The 22,533-nt window shown below is 36.8% G+C and overlaps 1 protein-coding gene across 1 annotated transcript in view; it reads left to right on the plus strand.

Annotated features, from left to right (window-relative positions):
* Positions 1–22,533, plus strand: part of IL1RAPL1 (interleukin 1 receptor accessory protein like 1) — a 4,037,132-nt gene that overhangs the window by 3,818,395 nt on the left and 196,204 nt on the right. The window contains exon 8 of the mRNA XM_044072379.1: positions 9,081–9,226. Within this exon, the coding sequence (XP_043928314.1) occupies positions 9,081–9,226 (146 nt within the window). The remainder of the gene's footprint in view (positions 1–9,080; positions 9,227–22,533) is intronic.

Genomic DNA, 22,533 nt, shown 5'->3' on the forward strand with positions numbered 1-22,533 from the left:
TAAAGATTTCCTAAGATCCTCTCATTGTGTTCAACTCACATCCTCCTTTATTTTTTTAATTCAGCTAAACCTACTCTCCCTCTTCATATAGTTCTTAACTACCTTCCTTTTTACTTTCAAAAGTTGTCTTCCAAGAAAACTGAGGAACGTTCATAACACATAGACATACAAATTCAACCCTTACTTTCTTTGTCTCCATCCAAATATACTTACTCAATCATGGAATCTCTATTCTCTGTAAGCCTCTTGAATGTATTTTTTACCTTAGCTTTTTCTACCACACCAATTCCCCAAGTTTTAAATGTGCTTTAATCACACTTATGAGTAACATCTCTTCACTAAATCCACACGAGATTACAATACAGACTTGTTGTAAACGTATTTCATCACATAAAAGTTCTGATCTACAACCAACTCCTTGATTATATACAGAATATGATCTTCTCTGATAAACAGCATGGATTTGTTTTCCAAGTGTTGTCACATAAAATTGCAATGATAAAAGTTTCTGTAAGTCACCTCAGAGATGACAAAATAGTGTCTCTCATGAGTAAAATGAGCAACAGAGTCCTACCTGGAAGGGTGTGGAGAAATAATGGGTTTACCTTCATAACAGTGAAACACAGTGGTGCGATTGCTCATATGAGCGAATTGTAACCATGAAACTTAAAACAGCAACAGTTGTAAATGCTTGCAAATCAGCAAATCAAAAAGCCGATTTTCTGATTTTCGAACATTAATGTCGAAAAAAAAATTAGATAAAGTGTAATGCAGGGGGGCAAGCCACCCTGCACCCCCTACTTTATTATTCTAACTCTGAGATTGCACTACAGTGGGGAAAGGAACCATTTACCAATCCCCACTATAGTGCAATTTGCCCCAGAATGTCGAATGTGCACTGAGCGACTCTCACTGTGCATTCGCTCATTGCACATACAAACCTTTTTCCATTTGGCGTTTGCAAACTGCCTTTCGGAAAATTGCTGTTCGCCCTTGTGCAATACACACATGTAAAAGTAAACAGAAATAATGTTCATGTACTATCACTGGCTGTCATTCCATTATATTTCCAAATATGGATGTCATGCAGTTCCTTATAAAACTCGACTATACTGACAGAACAAGTTAATTTGTTTTAAGTAAAGAGGAATTAGTGATTATTCATTTTTTTGTTCAAGTTTGTTTTGGCACACTAATAATGATTTAATTAAACAGAGAAAAAGGTTATAGGTCAGACAGAAGTCATTGTTCTACACAAATCTGTATTTGAATCCAATGAATAGCAGAGCATTACCACTACTAGAAGCATTAATGTATTTTCTGTATGACCCCACATACTAACTGCAATATTTTGTTGATGACTTTTCTTAGTAGTATGTATTTTTGTTATTATTATTTTATTATAATTGTCTATGCTTTAATTAGTTGTTTATGATTCTGTGATAAAATGCTGTTATATGTCAGGTCTGCTTTAATTCATATCCTTTCAGTTTCAAAGAAAGACAAAAGCGAAGTCACACAAATTCTTCTCTTCTTAAACATAGTTTTGTTCTTCTAGTGAGGCTTAATTCTTCAAATAAAATGAAATCAATTTAGCTTTACAACCATCACACAAAACAGGTAGAAGATGGCATGTTATGGTTATGTAACTGTTAAAGGTTATGCATATAATCAAACTGCGCTATACTCATGCTTTCAACCCATACATACTATCAAAATATTAGTTTCTTGGCTGGTGCTTAACTGGTTATTCACCAATTCTAGTAGAAATGGATTTCTAAATCCTTAAGACAATGGTTACCTGTGGGGAAATGCACAGCTCCGTCATTACAATAGAAATAATGAAACAATGAGCAAGCACCTTTCTGAGTGGTGATAACACCATCCCACTGAAGGCAGCATTAGCAAAGAAAATGACAAGAACTGTCAACACCTGGATTTATAGAGCAACCTGTAAGATACTGAAGAGGAAAATAATCTAAAATAATCAGCCAGAATAACAATGAACGACAGACTGGTAAATCACATTTTAATGACAGTAAGATAGTTTGGGGAGTCACCAAGCCTAAGCATGAACTGCCTATTTATCGGCTGCATTACGTAAGTTACTATATATCCCTCTCTCTACCAGACACGAAACCCTGTTAATATAAATGCATCAGCCACTTTCAAGAATCACAATCACCATAGCTCTCAAATGTCCATGACTTTGACTCAAAATGGAGAAAGTTTTACTTACTTTTACTGAAACTAGCATTTTTCTAGATTTAATGAAGGCTTTTGATACTGTTGACAACAATTTGTTAATCAGCAAATTAAGTTAAAAAAATGACTGTTCGTCTCCATCTGTCTCTGTCCAATGACCGATCAATTCTCTGTAAAGCAAAGTAAACAAGTTGTTTTGTTTCAGCAAGCAAGGGTAAGTACTGAGCTACTACTGACTGTTTCTCACTCTCTTTTTCAGAAAAGAGTGAGAACCAATCAGTAGCCATGCAGCCGTCCAAGTCAGTGACATCAAGTACATGACTGCGGACGTGGCAGTCCGATCTCCTTCCACTTTACTGTACGGTTAAACCACATAGACGTCTGGGCATCACACTGATGCCTTTTCTTCTCAATCTGGATTGATTTTACAACAGTCCAGATGCAGATTTACAGTCAGAAAAAGAAAAAAACAGAACTCGCTGAGCATGCACAGTTTGAGTTCCAGGACTTTGAGAGTCAGTTGGACTCGCTTACAGCAGCCAGCCAGTATTAAATATTTAATAATTTATAAATAATTTTTTATTTTAAAGTAAACATGTTCTTTTTCTTTCTTCCACAGCTGGGGGGGGCTGCAGTCCTGCAGTCCAAAACCATGAGCCGCCACACTGTATTGCTACTTAATGCTTTGTAGTAATCCTGTAACATTGCTGTTTAATGCTAATTTATAATGAAAATTGTATAATATGTTGGAGCTTTTCTCCCCAGGCCTTTACTGAAAAAGGGCTCTTCAGCTCAGTCAGACAATCCCGGTCAACAAATGTAAAATAAATAAATAAAAATAAATAAATAAATAAAACATTTACGCAATATACATCAGAGCTTCATAAAAGCAGCACTATGGTTTAACAAAGTAACTTCAATAATATGATATAAATGAAGATAATTTAATATCCCCTATCAGTAATATAGTGATGAAAGAGGGCTGAATCCTCATTACTTTCATGCTTAATTCATTTGTATCAGGAGTTTAACACAATTTAGTAAAACTCTTCCCTTCATTTAGAGATGGATACAGGTAAGTTTGAGCAAAAGAGTGAAACAGAAGTAATGAAATGAAGACCTGATGATAAATTATTTGTAAGAATTAAGTAAAGACAATAAAAGTACATTATAGAAGACAGCTGTCTCATTCTAAAGGTAAACCTTGCAAATAATGAGAATTGCTCATATCGTTAAGTAAATCACTTATTTTGCATAATAAACTCTTGATAATTATGTTTAATTAAAAAAATGTTTGATTAAAAATTACTTATTTTGCATAATAAACTCTTGAAAATTATGTTTGATTAACCTGGAAATATGAAATGCATGGCGGTACATTAAAGTAGGTCTTATATCACTGTCATTATTCAAAAACACTTTATTTACTCCCTATCATATTTAATGAAATAATGATATTTCTGGGCTGTTAATCTAAAATATTTAGTGGCATTCAGCTTCTTCTATTTCTTCTGAGAAGCAGACTATGGTCTGCTTCTCACTTCTGATCTCTCCCGACTGTCTTTGTATTCTGAGAACATTATCAGGTAATAGGTATCCCAGCTTTATTCCACCACCAAAAATGCCACGAACAATCGGGTCTGGCAAAATTATCCATATATAAAATCTGCCTGTATTTACCTTTACCCTTTTGGCCTTTGATATGGCTGAACTGGGGCTACAAAGGGCAAGTTCACTTACACAGTTAAACATAAATTAAATAAAAAAAAGATGAAAAGGATGAATGCAAGAAAATAAAACATGAGACTTCTTTAAAAATAATAAAACCAACACTAAAAAAAAATCAGTTACTGCTTTCTTGTGTTTCACAAAATGTGACTTCATGAAAGTCAGGAGAAGAGGTAGCTGATTCAAAGAGAGATTGTAAGTTAAAAACTGTACAAACTTTACAGATGTGCAAGAAAAAAAATCAACATTCCTTTAGGGATGCTCTGAGTAGCTGCAATCAGTTTCTTTTTTTTTTCTTTTTTTTATTATTATTATTGTTTCTTTAAAATTTGTTTAGATAGTAAAAACAGGTGCATTGCCAGTAATATCTTTGGAATCCTTCTGTAGTGGCAAAACACACTAGCATTCTACATTATATGATACATTGTAGAATAAATTGGAAAGCTTATTTGCATTCTGCTTAACTTTCTACAGTACAACTAATCAGTGGTTAAACAGAATACAAGTGGCAAATATAAACTGTTTTTCTCTGCACTATCAGTCTTGGACTATGAAAGTTGAGTAACAGTCTTAAGCTTATACGTATGTAAATCATAGTGCTTTTCTTTAGGGAAGGAGATTGTGTCTTCTGCTATGCTCTTTCATTGGCTCATTTTATACCCTGAAATGCATGTGTTACACATGGGCATTATGCATTTGCCAAGTAATCTGTTACTTGCGTGACTCATTATTTTTCCATTGTGTATGTACAATTCTTCATTAACTGATGTGTAGCACAAAGATCTTTCTGATCATGAACACAAATTGTCAATCAAAGAAAAAGCAGGTCTAAAACAGCTATCTTGTTTGCAATATGTTATATTTTCCTGATTCTCTTTTTGTCATACATTTTCAAATATGATCTGTATGACATGTTGCATGTCTTATGCATCAAAGTTTTATATGACTGAGCATTATGACAACAGATTATGTCCTTGACTCATATTTATCCAAAGTGAGCTGTTTCTAGAAGTATTCCATTCTTTCTATATTACAGAAAGAAAGGCATTTTCTTTGACCAAAATGTATGATCACATGTGGTCTGAATTCTGGTAAAATTTTACCATGAAGCTACTAAATCATGTTTTGTGCATGCTTCATATTTATATCAGTCATGACCTAATATAGCCATAGAGCTGGTTTCAGAAGATGTCATTCTTTGCTGCCATCATCATTAATAGAGTTATTGGACTTGCAGTCCGGAGGGACCATTGAGGATCCTAGCCCAAATTTCCATTTACCCCGTAAGCACTGTCTGATTGTGCAACTTGCTCAAGGTCACACAGTAGACCAATGAGAGTTAAGGAAATAAAACCTACAACCTCATAGATGCATTGTGCGCAGTCTATCACCATGATACATCACCAAACAATTATATTTTGCATCCAGATTTTCTATTCACTGTTTAGTCTGCAAAAGTTCCTTATCTATAAATAAGACTAATACTCCTTTCAGTTCCTGTTTTGTATTCAGTGTTATTTTTTACTCTATTATTTGTTTACTAAAATATTACACAGCAATCTGTATATGATTAATCCCTAACATGGTATTCTTTAAAATACTGTATTTTCATTTTCCTGCTTTATTTAGGTTCTTATTCAAAGTGTATGGTATTTTTAAAGACCTAGGACTTGGTAGTTAGGCCAGAAGGTCGTGTTCAAATACCTGCCACCATCATGGTACAGAAATTGGAGAGTGAACACCAGGGATAATGCATCTGTGAAGGGCTTTCATGGCACTGGCATCAGCACAGGAATGTGGCAGTGTGCAGAAACACCAGCCATAAGGGATACATGTATCTAAAATGTCTTCACAGGACAAATATTACAACTGGGGAGATCAGGGTGGGGGGAAACTATAACCACATAGGATGCATGTAACTGAAGCGTCTTCATGGTGTGGATATCACTTTGGAGATCTGGGAGATTGGGGAAACACCAGTCACCAGGGATACATGCAACTAAAGTGCCTTCCTGACACTGATATCACTGCAGGGTTTTGAGAATGGGGAAGAAAAAGTAGTCACCAGTGCAATGAAAATTTAATAAAAGATAAAATGATACATAAACATAAAGTCATAAAGCAAATCAAATATGAATATTAGTAATAACTGAGCAAGCAATCTGAAATAAAATAACCAATGCAAAATTATTTCAGTTAGATATTTTGCAAAGAGAAATCAGATATGTTTCTGGGAGGGAGGTATGGATGCGGCTTCACTAATATCTCTTAATCATGCTCTTCAACTGCTTTAATTCTTGTGAATCTTATAAGCTCAAAATGAATATTAGCTTTAAAAAAAGTGACAGTTGCTTATGTGACCCTACCATACCTTGCTACCTTGGGTTGGGGTGGGTTTAAGGTGTAGGTGTGGTTTTTACAAACACACACAAGGTACAGGTTGTTTTTGAATCACAGGGGATAACTGGCTAGGCTTAAAATGGTTCACAAGGGCAGTTAGCCTAGTACTAACCTATGAACAAATGTTGTGCATCCGAGGCAGTTAGATACTAAAGCTAGTTAGTAAGGATCAGTAGTATTACAGCATAGATGATTTATAATGTACAGGATACCATTCTTTAATAGTAAAATCTACTTTGGCATTAGCATGATTCTTAAGTGATTGTGCCAAGATGGCTGCTACAAATCCAACTGACTGCAAAGTGGATTAGATTTCATGTCAGCAGCTTCATATCTCTCTGCCTTTGAACTCTGATATTTGTCTTTCACAGAAAATCACTGCTGGTACACTGCAGAAAGACCAAGGTTTCTCATTCTTCTGCTGTGCTCATCGCAAAAAGCTATTGCATGCTTGACATGTTACATAAACTTATAACCAGAGCAAAGAAGACAAATATCTAAATGTCATGCATTGAGTTAGAAAAGAATATTTAAAATCATAAGTTGATTGATGCACAATGGTACATTAAATGTGCCCTTCTAAAGTCTAAATCTTGCAAAATAAAGGCATTTTACTTTGTGGGATACATTTCTAAATATAAATAAAAAAATAAATAAAATGCTTACATAGACAATATTTCCTTACTGCTACATCCTGATGGAATAGTCACACGATACATATAAATCATCAATCGGCTATTTGGATTTATTCAGAATAATTTTAATCTCTCTACATACATTTATGCCTTTTATTATTTGCAGGTGTGTGTGCGTGTGTGTGTGTGTGTGTGTGTGTTTGTGTGTGTGTGTGCGTGTGTGTGTGTGTGTGTGTATGCGTGCGTGCGTGCGTGTGTGTGTGTGTGTGTGTGTGTGTGTGTGTGTGTGTGTATGTAGTTAAATGGGATCAGAACCAGATCAAGATCCATGAGAAACCTGTGCTGTAGGATTAGAGAGGAAGTTTCATAAGTGATGAAACTGAATTCTCTAATTCTGCAGTGCAAGATATTTTATTAATCACATAAGAAAACTCCCTCATATTCCATAAATTTAATTTTCTGTAGGAAGAGTTAGTCTCCCTGTTTCCCATTTGTTTCAAAAGGATTTGGAAATAAGTTACATACCTTATGCATTGAATATTTTTTTTTTTTGTTTAGACTGCAAAGAATTTTAATAATGAACTTTCTCATCAGTGGCTTTCTACTGTACTACTGAGGTAACTTTAACCTTTGTAAATGTTATTTCTTATTTCATGGCGACTTTTCAGTAGTGTAGTGATTTTTTTTTTTTTTTTACATATGTTAGGTATATTGTTTATTTATGTGTTATTTATGTGTTTAATTCCCTTAATTTAATTTGGTATATAATGTTTAATTCTGTGCTTATTTTACGAAAATACAGATTGATGACAGGTACTTGGAGATGGGATTTTCTTTCTTTTTTTAATAACTTGTTAAAATATTAATGAAAATGAGCATTATCTTATGGAATTTGTACTGCATATCTGTAATTATATTGTATGCAGTGTGAATGTACTTTAATTTTTATCTTGATTTTTGTGAATTGTGCTGAATTACAATGATCATTGATAGTGGTAAAGTTATAATAATATGTGCTAATCCACGTAGACAGATAATAAACAAAAATATGTATTGTGTGCCTTATAAACATTTAACCACAGCCCTTCATCAGCTTACTCCGCTCATCTAATTTTCTATGAACTCTGGACATGACCACCCACAAAATGTACACATTTCATTGACTCATATCAACCGCTATCTGACGCTATCATATTTCCCTGTAGTAAATGGATTGGCTATCATGGCAGAATGACTCCTTATATGGACAGCTATTGCATGGCTGTTAAACACTGAGAGCAAAAAGAGTCAACCACAGTTACAGAAGAGATTACATTTTATCCTTAATCAATCTTTACATTCCAACACAGAAAACACACAGGCAATGAAACCTAGCAGGTGTAACATACATTTGTCTCCATTCCTTTTTACATGGGCATTGGCACATGACTAACACAAAACCCAGACGACTATGCAACTATGAGCAGGAGAGGTGTATTCACTATACTTGTTACAGATGTCAAGCTAGTGCTCTATTTTTAATGACAGAACAGCATCCTTTACTAATTATTTGTATTCACCTAAAGGAAGGGGATTTGTATATATAGAAAGCAATAATGATGGATGTACCTTTTCTAAAATTTCTATTCACTGCACATGAAATCCAATTTGTTACCTCATAATGTGTTAATAATTCAAGATGCAGTTGTCTGACTAGAGTAAAAAAAAAATAATATGCAAAATAATCAGAGTGATCACAAACTCATCATTTTGTCTGTGTAAATTTTTGAAGTTACAAATATTTCATCCAGTCTGGTTGTTAATCCTGAAGAATTATTAGAGAGCAGGTCATTATCCTTATGGGAGGAAATCATTGCAGTTTTCATTATCAGTCAAAACAAATTCTGTTCTCATTAAAAAATGCATTAATTATGACCTTGCTACACTATAGCTATAGTTTAAAATCTTTTTTTTTTTTTTTTTTTGGGTAGCAGTGCTGCATTTAGATGATTTTCATTTACATAGAAATATTTATTAAGTAATATTTTAAGAGTCTTACCATAAAAAAGTTGGATAAATAGTCATATTTTGCTATAGCATGTAGCCAATGACAACTTATTTCTTTCATCTTAGAGTTCTAAAGGAGCATCTTGGGGAAAGAGAAGTTTCTGCTTCTTTGCTTATTGATTTTGTAGAAGAGGAAGACCTTGGGAATTACTCTTGTTATGTTGAAAACGGAAATGGAAGAAGACAGGCCAGCATCCTTCTTCATAAAAGAGGTACTCATTGATTTAATTAGAAGATGACTAAATATGAACATGTTTTATCATTTGATATTTATACGTGGATGTTTTTTCCCTTATACTCCAGGGTTATAGCTGAGCTATAAATTATGGTTTGTAATGAGAACTGCTTGCTAAGGCAGCCTTATGAAGTAGCCGTCATATTTATTTTTAGTAGTTATTCATTTTACCCTTTCTAACGAATAAGTTCATCATGTACTGTAACCTATTTTCAAAGATGACATGTGGGTAGTGCCAAAGGAAGTAGGTTACATAGTAAGATATAGACTACATATCTGAATACTTCATGAATCAAATGCAAGATTTTTTCATGCACACTGTGCACAAAATTCTTTCATAGGATACTTATTGATGTAAAGTATAATATCACTAGAGTGATAGAGCTGAGCCATGAAAAGTAGTTGAATGTTTATTACTGATTTCTGTTTTTATGTGACTCTACAAGTTGAACAGTTGACAAATGCTGTACATGACTGACCACTGTAGTTCTATCATGTAAAAGTCATCTGGGCAAATGGTTGTGAGAAGCGAACATTGACCTATAGAATGTTATTTGCAAACCCAGAGTACATAAAGCAGACATTTATTTTTTATTTATTTATTTTACATTTGTTGACCGGGCTAGTCTAACTGGATATATGTCCATTTTCAGTAGAGGCCCGGGGAGAAAAGCTCCAGGACAATACAAATAAAAAAGTAAAATAGTGTAGAATAAAATAAAGTTTACATAGAGCAAAAAATATTGATATACATTTAGGTACACACTGGTTAGTAATTATTTACAAAAATATCAAACACACTGGTAAGTAACTAATTACAATACATCAAAGACAATGGTTTAAAAAAAAGAGAGTACTATTTACAAAATTATAGGATACGACATTTATAAAGAGTCAATCATAGTAGCTTACAAGTAAACAGTTCTACTTACAAATGAAATAAGAACAAAGGTGTCAAGAGGGATAAGTAGAGGGAAAATTAGTAGAGTTAATCAGCTAGTCAGGGTTGTTGCAAGGGCATAGCCATTTTGTTCTGAGGAATATTTTCAGTTTTTGTTTGAAGAGGAGTAGAGAAGGAAGAGAAGTAAGGACAGTATGTAGAAGATTCCAGTTTTTCCCAGTAGTGTTTGAGAACAGAGAATCACCTGCCAAGTTGTTTGACTTACTAATGTTAACTAACAATTTATTTGATGAACGTAAATTAGTAAGATTTTTATAGGGGGTAATGATGTTTGAAAGTATTGGAGTATTATTTGGGTGGTAGAGGATCTTATGTGCAATGATAAGTTGACTATATTGGAGCTGATTTTGTAGCTCAAGCCATCCTAGTTGTTTTAGATTCTGACAGTGATGGGTTCTATAGGGATTACCAGTGGCAAATCTTGCAATATTGTTATAGGATGTAGCTAGTTTGAAACAATTATGTTTTGACAGATTAGTATAGATTGGTGAGGCATAAAGTAGTGTTGAGATTAGATGGGAGTGGGCAATAGTAGATCTTGCTATAGGAGTGAGGAAGGATTTGACTCTATATAGGGAGCCCATTTTTCTGTTGACTGTTTTTATAGTGTTATTAATATGGGAGTCGAAGTTGAGGTTGTTGTCTATAGTAATTCCTAGGAGCTTGGTGGTAGCATCAGGGGTTATGACGGTACCATTGTTAGAAGTAACAGAGAAATCTAAAGGTATATGCTTCCGGATAGGGGTGAAAAGTAGGAGCTTAGTTTTTTTTGGATTCAGGAGGAGGCATCGTTTTAAGAACCATGATTCTACTGTGTTAAACATTTCCTGAGTTAAGGACTGTAGTTCTGATGAAGATTTGGCTGTGCAGATTATTGTTGAATCATCTGCATATTGTATATAGGTTGCATGAGGAGTAGCTTTACAGAGATCATTAATAAAAATGGAGAATAATAGAGGACCAAGAATAGAGCCCTGGGGAACACCTAGTGTAACTGGCAGGTGGGATGATAGATTATTTTCCCACATATCAGCTTGCTGTCGGTTGCTTAGGTAGGAGCTGAACCATTGTACAGCTAGAGTATCGAGTGAAAGTGATTTAAGAATGTTTATAAGCAATGTGTGGTTAACCATATCAAAAGCTTTTGATAGATCAATAAACAGAGCTGAAGAGAGAACATTATTATTGCAATTTCTGTTAATGGTGTCAGTGAAGGATAAGAGGGCTGTAGTGGTACTATGGTATGGTCTGAAGCCATGTTGGCTTTGTGCTAGTAAGTTGTGTTGTAGTAGGTGGTCCAGAAGCTGATGATGAATACATTTTTCCATTATCTTTGCTAAAGAGGATAGTAGGGCTATAGGTCGATAGTTGGAATATTCATTGGAGTTACCACCTTTATGTAGGGGGATAATGTGTGAGATTTTCCACATGATTGGGATGGTTCCCTCATTAATGGTTCTGTTTATTAGGATTGATATTGGATAAGCTACTGCTTTAGCTGCTTTTTGCAGATATTGTGCTGGAATCTGGTCAGCAGAAGGTGTACAAGGCTTAAGTTTTAGAATTAGTTTGTAGATAAAATGAGTAGAGATGGGTTGAAATATGAAGGTAGGAAGAGAGCTAGAAATTGGGTTAGGGAGGCTAGAGCTGTCAGGGTTTAGCTGGCTGGCTAGAGATTGGATGGCTTCAGTAAAAAAGTTATTAAAGGCATTAGCAGTTTGGTTGGGAGTTTCTTGATTAGCACCAGTTGGGGATGGTGTGCTGCAGTGACCTGGGTGTAACAGACTATTGATACTTGCCCAGAATTTCTGAGGATTGTTTAGGTGTGTTTGTTGCATTTTACAGTAAAAGTTTTTTTTGTCTGAAGGTATAGCTTTCTTTGTCATATTTCTCATTTGTTTAAATATTTGTTGATCCGTTAAGTTTTTTGTAGTCCCCCACCTAGTCCAGGCTTTATTTCTAAGTAACATTTTTTGCCTGGTGTCTTTAGTGAGCCATGGGGCAGTGTTTTGCATTGTTTAAGGAATCACTGTAAGCTCATCAGACTAATTAAGGGATTTCAAATTTTAACAACTTTTTATTGTGTGGGGGGTATTTGTTAGAACTGGATATGTAATACTGTAGTTACAATTTTATGTTGCACTGCCTAGTTTATGACAGGAAATCACAGCTTTCATTAAATTAATCAGCATGCTATAAATACTGGAACCATAGTGTATATTCTAACAATTTGGCATACAGGGGTCTGTAGAATTGATTCTTATAAAACTAAAACCCATGGAAAATACATTATTCCCTTTCCTTTACCATCTTATGTAATAACTGATAAGTAAATGAAAACCTTATGTTGCCTGATATTAGTGAACTATAAATTGCAAAGTCATATTAATAAAAGCATTGAGGCAACTGTGCACACCAGTAATAAGCTCACAGCAAACTCAAAAAATAAGCCACTCTGGTGGATCCCTAATATAAATAGGTTGTACAAAAACAACAACAAAAAGTAAATTATGGCAAAAGTTAGGAAATTTAATGCCCAACAGGATACAAAGACCCTCATCAATTTAAACAAGCAACTCAGAGGGCAAATCAATTCTATCAAAGCCAATTTTGAGAGCAGAATAGCCTCTCAGGCAAAGGAAAACAATAAGGCTTTCTTTAGCTATGTCTGCAGCCTCAAAGGCAGTGAAAAACAATGTGCCAAACTCATTGTAAATGGAGTCACCTAACTGCACTATCCAAAGCCAAGGACACTACATCAGTGGGCCCCGATAATATCCTAGTATGTCTTCTTAATAACACGAGACATGACCTATCAGAACTACTAGAGTCACTATTCCACCACTGTATCCAGTCAGGCTTCATGCTGCATGAATTGTGAATGACAACCGTCATCCTTCAGAACAAGAGCAGGTCTTCTGTGGATCCCAGAAACTAAAGACACATAAGTCTGACCAGTCTCATATAGAAAGTTATGGAAAGAATTATCTTGGAAATATTAAATAATGACATAGGAAAAGGTAGGACTCTGGATCCAAACCAGTTTGGTTTAATCAAATGAAGATCATGTCTACTCAACATGGTAGACTTCTTTGAGAAAGTCACCAAGGCAATAATTGATGGAAAAATTGTGTACACCACCAACGTTGATCTGTTCAAGGCTGTGACAAGCTCTCTTTACTCCAGGGCAGTAACTAAGGAGTCTAATCCTCACCACTGTCTCTCAGTAAGGGAGTGTCACTAAAAGCAGGTATACACATACACAATTTCCCCTAAGGGTACACTGAGAACAGGTTCCAAACCTGGCCTGGTCCCCAAATGAGTCTCCACACTAAGCACTGCAGAGCACTGTGTGCCAGTTCTAGGTATCCTCATATACTCGCTCTTAAATGCCTGATGTTCTGACATATACATACTCATGGGAAAGAGGGACACAGATTTGCCTTCTCTGTTTCTTTGCCCAAATTACAAGGTAACAGCTGCCACCAGTCAAATACCATAATTCCCTTAAAAAAGGGGTGCTCAATTATGTTGGATAAAATAGATACTGAAATAAATGGCAGCATGTATCCCAAACATCCAGGCCCTGGCTGTGGTGTTATCGCAATAAGCATAAATACTCTGAAGTTATTAAAAATCTTAATTAAATAACCAGACACAATGAGAGGTAGTAAAATATTTAATAATAAATAAAAGGATTTAAAATGTGTTAATACTGAATAACTGATTCCAATAAACATCAGAGTTTCACACACAGGATATATGAAAATAATACTGTAGGATAGAGTTCTCATTGATTCTAGAAAACCTCTAACTATGTAGCTGTAGTTCCCTGACCATCTGAAGATTAACTTTCCCTATCTAATCTAAATACTTTAGCAAGACAAGATTATATTCTAACTTCTGGAAGGTAAGATGAGAAATTATGTCCACACTCTAGGCTGTTGCCTGTCCTCAGCAACTGGAACAACTACTGTCCTGGAAAGAATTGAACTACTACTGCTAAACAGCTCTGGAAAATACTGAACAATAACTGAACAACTGACTCAGAACCTATATTTTATAGCAGCTCTTTTTCAGAAGTAACAGAAAGCTACCAGGAGAATTCTACTCAAATATAACACCTTGAAAAATAAACAAACAGCTGCAGTGAAGATTCAATTCTCCCAGCCCTGCAACACAATGACATCATATCTAGGTCAGCTGACTCTGGCACAACATACATTCAGAACTCTCTCCACAAAGAACATGCACATTTGGTCAGCCAGAAGAACACTGCTTGACACTCAAACATCTTGCATAAATCACAGTGATAATCAAAATAAATAAACTTATTTACAAAATTATAGATAATCATGGTTGCATATGTAACACAGGGTAATTTACAATTATTTACAAAACTTCAGCCAGTCATGCTAGCACAGATAACAATATCTAATATCCTCACAAAAACATTTGACATAATACCCCAATCAGGCATTGTAAACAAACTCATAGATTTAGGCTTAAACCCATATGCTACAAGTTAGATTTATCTCAGATGGGACTCAAGAATTTAGGATGGGGAGTCACCTCCACAAAGAGGTCAGGCACTAGCAGAGTCAATTGTCACACTGTATTATATCCATTCCTTTTTGGCACCATTCTTAGAAGTCAAGGCCAACATTATGGACCTCTGACTGAACAAGCTTGCTGATAATTGCAATCTTTGAGTAGTTATACAATCAATATAAGACACTAATATCATCCATTCCATGGCTAACACAGACAAATAACTGGTGGCAGAATCAGTTGTCATTCCATTGTATATGGCCTTTATCAGACCCATCCTTGAGTACAGTGCCCTTTCTGTGTGTACCTGACCAAGTACAGAAGTTTCTTATTAAAAAAAAAAACATACAGGGCATGATCAACTTATTCTTTGAGGATTGTTTCAAAGCCCTATCCCTTCCTTTACTCTGTTTCCACATATTGTTGAGAGATGATGCAAGGCATCCCTGGATCCTTCTCTAATGAACCTTTTGGATATCTGCAAAACAAACACCATCAGAAGTATCTAATCCAGAGACTTAAACCTTGCATGTGACATAAGTTGGTCTTGTTGGAGGGAAAGGTATTTGTCTCAGAGAAAACCCTTTCTTTAGAACAGGCTTCCTATTCCAGTGAATCAAAGATCTTCCATAACCGTATTCAAGCATAAACTGGACTACTACATGGAAAATCAAAAATTCACTACTGGTTTTCTACTTTAATGGACATATGCAGTGTGATGATGTTTGGCCATCCATGTTCTCTATTAAATATAACAGTTAAAATATGGCCTAAAAATAACCTTCAGGGTACCAAAACATTTGGTGGATACATTTGGAAAGCTTGCGTAGGCTCATAAAGACCCATGTGGTCATTAACCTAGTATACACTTACAAACCCATATGGGCAGTGATCCAACTGATGAATATTGGTGCTTGTAAAGGCTTGGCTCAGATTTTTATAAAGACTACTAATTTAAGAAATAGGCTCTACAAAAATAATTAAATCTAATGTTTCCATAGGGAGATGAGGTTTTATAAGAACCCTTAAGGATCAAACTTTTGAATTGTGAAGACAGTCATGAGTCATATAGTTCAAATATTTTTGGCAGGTACAATGGGGTGACATTTCACCCAAAAGGAGGGAGGGGGGCAGGATTCACCCAGTTCAATATTTCCACTGGAGGCAATGAATTGAATGAGGGCCTCCATGTCCAGAGAAGATAATGTTATTCAGTAACACTCAAGAACCGTATTACCCAGTCTCAGCATAGAGCCATATCAAGTGGTGGATGAGATAGGATAACTGAGTTCAGACAAAATTCTCAAGTAGATCAGATCCAGCTGTATGGCTGATGAGGTATTGCAATTAGAGAGTTTGACTGCAATACCAAACATACAAGTAGAGCTGCAGACCATTCAGCATACTGCACCATCTTTGGGGCAGAGTGATAAATATAGACATGATGGCCAGTTTGGCTATCATGCTTGAATTCATTACATCCAAGAAAATGAATGAGGATGTGGGCCATAACTCACCATGGAATTAAATTTATTTTATAAATAAAATGCACTAAAAAATGTGTCACTTGAGAGCAGCTCTAGGGGTGACACTACTCACTGCTGTATATATGCTTAGCACCAGACACGTCTACTGACTCCCACTTCAAGCAATACATCTCTACCTGTATGTGGAACTAGGTACTGCAGGCAGTCTGTCTTCCTACCCAGCACTGCCTGCAGTGCCTAGTTCAATGTATAAGTAGATCTTCTTCCACATATAGAAGACTATTGACTTTCAGGGTTTATATTAGAAGACCGACAGTTTAGGTGATCGAACACCTAAACATCAATCTTCTAATATCGAACTGCACAATGTCAAACATCCCAGGAAACACATCCCACGGCCACAACACAAAAAACATTACTTTACATCTAAATTAAGTGGGAGGTTGTGCCCCCCCCACCCCCACCCCCAACTAAATATGCCAACTCTGAGATCGCTTAATAATAGGGAAATAGCAAACTCTGGCAAATGGCCAAGGGAAATCTTTCCCTGCGTTAAATCGGCCGTTCATCAGTTTTTGCTTTCGATATTAGAAGATCGATGTTTAGGTGTTCAATCATCTAAACATTTGGTCTTCTAATATTGACCTGACTTTCATAACCCTTTCCATGGATTTGGTATCTTGCAATGGCAAGCTTCATCAATGCACAATGATAAATTAGTTTGGCAAGATGAGTCTGATTCCCTTTTTGCAATTATATGCAAGGCTTTGTAAGTCTCCATTAGCACATACTGAATGGGGAATTGCATGCCTTATATTTTGGACTCCCAAGATAGAGTAACAAACTAAATTTGATGCTTTTCTTCATGTGCAAGCCTTTTGAAATGCAACTCTATGTTTTTAAAATATTTACATATTGCATTAAGGCACATAGATTTATGTCTAGTAACAGAAGGCTGATGTATTGTCAAGATTAATGCTGTTGTTATGTATTTATTAGAATCATATATTTTCAAATCAGTCACAGAGAACAGTGTGGATAGATATCTTTTGTGGCATTTTGGTCTTTGGTGCCTAGAAAAATACACATGGTTTTATGCACAAATGATTTAGAGTATAGTAATACAACTAGAAATTTAACACTACTATTCTTAAAATTACTTTTACTATATTGTGAACTTAATATGGTTATTAGAGGGTACCTCAGACACTTCTTTCACTGTTTATTTAGTAGGATTAGTGAAGTTATTGTTGTGGTTTGCAAACACTAGATTATCTTGAGAGCGTTTCTCCAAAGACATACATATACATATATTTAATATACTTCCAAAAACATTGGAAATTAACTTGAGTTTCACTGGGAAAAAACTTTGTTTTCTTAGTTACCACAAATATTTAGAGTTAAGGAATGATGTGTGCATTTAAGCTTAGAATTCATCTGATCTGTGGCTTTGTAATTAAAGTGAATGCCTAAAATATAAAAGGAGTTAAAATATAAGTGAGAAATTCTGGGACAATGATTGATATCTTCTTATAGGGTATTCATTAATTCATTCATATGAGAATACTGTGAAAATTGGTCCATTATCTACAAACTTAGATACTTTTTCTTTCTTCTATAAAAACTTGTCAAACATTTCTGTAGTCATGTTACTTCAGGCTTCTTTGGTCAAAGGTTTTCTGGCGAATGCAAACAGCAGAAACAAAAATTATATAAAAAAAAAAAAATAAACCATAACATTCACATTGATGGAAAGGACAGAAATATATACATACAGTAGTTAAAATACATCTTTCCCAGTAGATATAGACATAAGATTTATCTGAGGCAAATACATAAGAGGTTAGGTTAGTTAAGCAGAAATAGAGAAGTTAAGGGTTAAGTGGAGAGGGAAGCGTAGTTAAGGTAAGGTATGCTAAGAATGGTGAGGGGGAAGAGAGAGAATAAAAAGCCACAAAATACATTTTCCTTTTGTTCCTGTTAAGTTTCAAGAACAGAATCTGAATATGGTTACATTGCTTTTGGCTTTGCCACTATAAATGATCTCTGGCAATGTAATTCTTTCACCTCCAGAATCACCTGACATTCTATAAAATTATGCTATATTCTTTTTTACAATAACTGGAGGGTACATCTTTTGCATCTAGTGGTGTGGGGGGCTTTGTAAACAAAAATAAACAAACAAAAATATAGTTCATCCTCTCAGTACATTCCCAGCAAACCTTTTTACAAGTTTTCTTCAGGGCGAGGCAGTCACTGGGAATGTCCTTCTGCATGTCAACAGACAAGAGAAACGTGTTTACTTTCTGTAGAGAGAGATCTGGAAGTTGTTGCAATAAACATTACATCATAAGGTCATGGCAGACAGTTTATTTGCAGGGAAGAAAAATTTAAAACAGGTTATCCCCACTACAATCCTATACTATTAACTGCAATATAAAAAAAGTGGTTTAAATTCTTTATGGTTTCTGATTTGGATCCTGCATAACTTGTAAAAATGTTGTTTAACTAAGTACTTTTGCTGCTATATAGTTGTTTGACATGTACCATTACTTCTTATACTATTGCAAAAAATAATAATATTAACTGTAAAAACTGGAGCTTTTCTTCCCGTGCCTCTGCTGAAAAAGGGCTTCAGCTCAGTCACACATTCCCAGTCAACAAATGTAAAATAAATAAATAAAAAATTGTTGTATAAAGCATTTCTGGCATATATGTTTAGAGCATCAGTTTCTTGCAAAATGTCTTGAGTACATTTGTTTCCTTCATTCACAGCCTCAGTCATCAAAGATTCATGCTGTCTCAGTCTATAGCCTTCAGAAACTATTTTATGCCTTTCCATTATACTGTTTTATTCAGAAACTGCTTCACAAGGCCGAGGGTGACTAATAGGTTTGACTTTCTTTACTCCAGAATGACAGACAGACATTTGTTCCAATTATGGCTTAGCTCAGAACCCTGCGTTACAACTTGATGTCTTACAAAAATAACAGTAAACTGTTGACAGAATATGTGGGACATACATTGAATATACATAGGCAGCTCAGATATTAAATATCATTAATAGGTTCATAGGTTCATAGGTTCATACTAGGCTATCTGCCCTAGGGCATTTATAAGCCTAGCCAGAATGTGTTTGGCTTTCGCCACCCATTTTAAATTTATTTTGCTATGCCCTTTTTCGAGGTTAGTATACTGTGCCTCTGTCTAACAGTGACACAGAAGTGATACCCGGGGTAAACCTACAATCTCCCATCCACTCATCAAGATTCCTCTTGAAGAGAGTCAATGAGGGACTCTGCCTAACCTGGACTGGGATTTTATTCCAGAGTGAAGGGAGCCTCTGGGTTATGAATCTGTCCCTCCAGCATGTCCTATTTATTTCAGTGCTGAGGTTCAAGTCTCTCGGCGTAGCTCGATGGGATTTGGATTTTCTGAGGTGCAGCATGTCCATTAATTCCGGGTTGGACATGGCTTTATACGTCAGGCACAGATCGCCTCTGAACAGGCGGTATGCCACTGAGTAGAGCTGGAGTTTCTTTAACCAGGCAGCATATGGCATCTGTTTGAGCCCTTTGATCCTCATAGTGAGGTACTTTTGGGGTCTTTCCAGTTGCTGCAGGTGTCTGGTAAGGTACATCCCAAAAGGGGCATTGTACTCAATTATGGGCCTGATGAGGGATGAGTAAAGAGGCACGATGACCTCCCTGATCTAGATGTGAATCCCTTCATGATTAAGTGGGCTATATAAAATGTTTTTCTAACCACTTTGGCCACGTGGTTGTCAAATGAGAGATTGCTATCAACTTGGGTCCCCAGGTCCCTAATTACTTCTTCTGTACTTAATGGATTACCACCTATGTGGTAATTTGTGGGCACTTTGTTTTTGCCAAAGGGGTGACTATACACTTTTGGCATTTAGCTTGAGGCCATGGCTCTGGCACCAGTTGTCTGTTTCTATGAGGCCCTTTTGGAGGATGCTTGTGTCGGCTGGAGAGTCGATTATGGCGCCCAGTTTGCAGTCATCTGCGAACTTGGTCAGCCACAGTCCTTCCGTGTTGGCCTGTACTTCCGAGAAATATATACCGAACAAGAGAGGTCCCAGGACTGAGCCTTGTGGGACACCACTTGTAACTGGTTTGGAGTCTGACATGGCTCCAGCAATTCTAACCATGTGGGTTCTGCCCTTGAGCCAGTTTGCAATCCATCTAGTGACATAGGGGTTTATATTTAAGCTGGTGAGCTTATCTATAATGCCCGAGTGGGGTATTGTATCGAAGGCTTTTGCGAGGTCCAGGTAGGCTGTGTGGACCACCTTCCCCTCGTCAATGCCCTTGGTGACTGTTTCAAAGAAATCAACCAGGTTTAAGAGGCAGGATCTGCCCTTAACAAAGCCGAACTGGGTAGGATCCAGTGTTTGTAGGTCCCCAATATCTTTATTTATGAGGTCCATGATGATCCTTTCCATAGCTTTGCAGACCAAGCTAGTCAGGCTTATGGGACGATAGTTTCCAGGATCCGTTGAGGCACCACCTTTATGGAGAGGGACCACTGTTGCTGTACGTCACTCTTTGGGCACATATCCTGTAGTAAGGCTGAGATTGAACAGTAGTTTTATGTTTGGGTTTAGCTGTTCTTGGAGTTCATGTAGGATGCAGCCCGGGACACCATCTGGTCCCATTGATGCTGTGTTTTTTGATTTGGAGAGGGCGGCTCTTACCTGAGCATCTGAGATGTCAGGGGGGCAGCACTCTGCTGGGATAGATATTTGCCCTTTTGGTGGGGAGGGAGGGGAGAAGTTTGCGCTGAACCTGTCAGCTAGGATGTTGGCAATGTCTGTGGGTTCGGTGTATTTTTTGTCATTTTGGACTAATTCTGAGCATATCTGGGAATTACCACCCAGGTTCCTAACATAAATAAAGAAAGCCTTGTGATTATCCTTAGTGTCCTGTGCAATTTTTCTCTCGAAGCTGGCCTTAGACAATTTTATGTGTGCCCGTAGTTTTTTGCTAATACTGATCAGTGATGCCTTCCCTTTTTGGGATTTTGCTCTATCATTTAGTAGCTTCCTCCTTCTATTGTATAGTTTGATTATGGCTGGGGTCCACCAGACAGGACGTCTGCCTTTGGAGGATTGGGTCTTGGTTTTATTTGGGATTGCATGATCCATGCATTCCTGAAGGTGTTCATAGAATGCGTTTATAAAGGATTCTGTGGTCTGGGCCGTATTTTCCACAGGCCCGGGGGCTTTGAAGGATTCCACCTCAGTTTTGAGGAGTGTGAAATTTGCTTTAGAGAAGTTTTTCACTGTGGTTTTCTGGGCAGGGGGTGGGGTCGGGATGTGAATATCCAGTGAGATTAGTTTATGGTCTGATCTTACCAGTGAGGGATACACTTGTGGTCTGGAGCATAGAGTCCCCATGTTGGTGATGACCAGGTCCTGTATGTTTTCCCCTCTTGTGGGAGTGGTAACAAGTTGTTCCATAGCATTTGAGTTTATAAATTCTAGGAACCTTTGGGCTAGGGTGTTGGAGCTAGAGTAATGCTCCCAGTCTATGTTTGGGTAGTTGAAGTCGCCCAATATAATGGTGTTTGGAGAGACCTTCATATTTTCCAGTGTTCTCAGGAAGGCCGAGTGGGGTTCCTGGGTTTGGGAGGGTGGTCTGTAGCAGGCTATAAACTGGAAGGCAGTTTTACCCACTGTTAGTTGCACATGGATAGTCTCTGATGCTTCGTGCTTTGCCACCAACCTGGAGGTGTGGGTATCTTTGATGAATATCGATACTCCCTCCTTTTGTGGTTCGGTCCAAGTTTTGGGGCCAAAAAGCATGGTATGAGGTATAACCTGGTAGTGCTGGGGTGCTCTCGGGAGCCCTGAACCAGGTTTCTGTTACTGCACAGATATCGATTTTCTCCATGCTAAGGAGAGTTTTGAGTGCATGCATCTTGAGGTTTAGACTTCTGGCGTTGAGTAGCATTACTCTTAGTTTCTTATCCCTTGTGATACCTATGGAGGTGGGTTTGTCTTTTGAGCCTTGCCTAAAAAAGGCACTATGGGGGTAGCAAGAGCCTTTGCCAATATCCGAAAGCCCAGGGGTGACAGGTGCAAGCCATCCCCAGCGAAGCATCGTGGCTTGTCGAGCATATCATCCCAAGCTGACAGGCATTGGATCCCCTTTGAATGACACCAGTACTTAAGCCAATTGTTGAAATTGATCATCTTGTCTTCATATTGTGGCATCATTCTTGGTGAGGGTAAGATGCTACTCAAGGTCAGGGTCATAC

This window comes from Protopterus annectens, chromosome 5.part0 (genome assembly GCF_019279795.1).
Source record: "Protopterus annectens isolate FY-2018-M chromosome 5.part0, PAN1.0, whole genome shotgun sequence".
In the NCBI taxonomy this organism is placed as follows: Eukaryota; Metazoa; Chordata; order Ceratodontiformes; family Protopteridae; genus Protopterus; species Protopterus annectens.